The following is a 1035-nucleotide window of genomic DNA, read 5'->3' as shown; positions in this document are numbered from 1 at the left end:
ATTCGATTTCCACAGGGCCGAAACGATAAAAAAAGCGAACAGCGTTCATTTCCCCGAAGAGGTTCTTAATAACATTGAAAATCTCTTTTCGTTTCGTTAATTCTTTTTATATCTTGTTCATCGTTCATTTCGTTTCGTAGAAACTCTGCAAGTGGTTAGTTCAACTTCTGATGGCACTCGATTACTTGCACACGAATCATATCCTTCACCGAGATGTTAAGGTTCGATGTGTATACGTTTTTGGCTAAATATATACTTTAGTCCCTAATGTTTGGCGTTCGAACATATTTTTGACTAAAAATCGATATCATGTCAATGCGAATATGTTGAGCTCTTTACTAACCATCGATATCATGTGATTTGTTCAGTGTTCGAACATATTTTTGACTAAAAATCGAGATATACGCCTCGGTAAGTGAACTCTTCCTCCATCCCCACCGTGTATATATATAGAATCAAAATTGCAAGTACGAACAGAAATTTGATAGTAATTCATGTTTGATGAACCAGGTGACTTCGGACTAGCCAAAATGTTGACGTCAGACGATCTTACGTCCTCGGTGTGTAATTTGACGACGCATCAGTTTCTTAGTAGTTGTTTTCGCTTGTGATACCTTGCTATTGTTCTTTTAAACACTTGGCATGATAATGCAGGTCGTAGGAACTCCGAGCTATATGTGTCCAGAACTTCTTGCTGATATACCTTACGGTTCGAAGTCGGATATTTGGTCTTTAGGTAGGAACCGCTCGACCTGACCACGAACCTTATTTGGCCTTTATTGACTAAAGAAAGTGACTCCGTTTCACATCTGTTTGTCAGGATGCTGTATATATGAGATGACTGCTCTAAAGCCTGCATTCAAAGCGTTTGTAAGTTTCGAACGTCATTTGTTCTTGTTCGGGAATTTCTTCTATGGTAGCTTATGTCCATTAGATAACTCCATTCCCTCTATAATTAGTGTGAGTTTATTTTATAACTAGGGTCCGACCTAGTCCACTCCATGCCGAGGACGTTTGTAAGCCAAGGTCCACCAC

The 1035-nt window shown here is 39.2% G+C and overlaps 2 protein-coding genes across 2 annotated transcripts in view; one reads left to right on the top strand and one right to left on the bottom strand.

The window, feature by feature from the left end:
• The first annotated feature begins 17 nt into the window (after positions 1–17).
• On the top strand, positions 18–981 carry LOC111785793 (serine/threonine-protein kinase Nek3-like). The gene is made up of 6 exons (XM_023666177.1): positions 18–61; positions 141–221; positions 369–411; positions 511–560; positions 655–736; positions 821–981. The coding sequence occupies exons 2-6, from the start codon at positions 171–173 to the stop codon at positions 979–981; spliced, it is 387 nt and encodes a 128-aa protein (XP_023521945.1). The 5' UTR covers positions 18–61; positions 141–170.
• Positions 978–1035, bottom strand: part of LOC111785796 (probable ribose-5-phosphate isomerase 3, chloroplastic) — a 6589-nt gene continuing 6531 nt past the window's right edge. The window contains exon 2 of the mRNA XM_023666179.1: positions 978–989. Coding sequence (XP_023521947.1) covers positions 978–989 — 12 coding nt within the window. The remainder of the gene's footprint in view (positions 990–1035) is intronic.

This window comes from Cucurbita pepo, unplaced genomic scaffold, assembly GCF_002806865.2.
Source record: "Cucurbita pepo subsp. pepo cultivar mu-cu-16 unplaced genomic scaffold, ASM280686v2 Cp4.1_scaffold000747, whole genome shotgun sequence".
In the NCBI taxonomy this organism is placed as follows: domain Eukaryota; kingdom Viridiplantae; phylum Streptophyta; class Magnoliopsida; order Cucurbitales; family Cucurbitaceae; genus Cucurbita; species Cucurbita pepo.
This window is presented reverse-complemented; position numbering and strand designations above follow the sequence as displayed.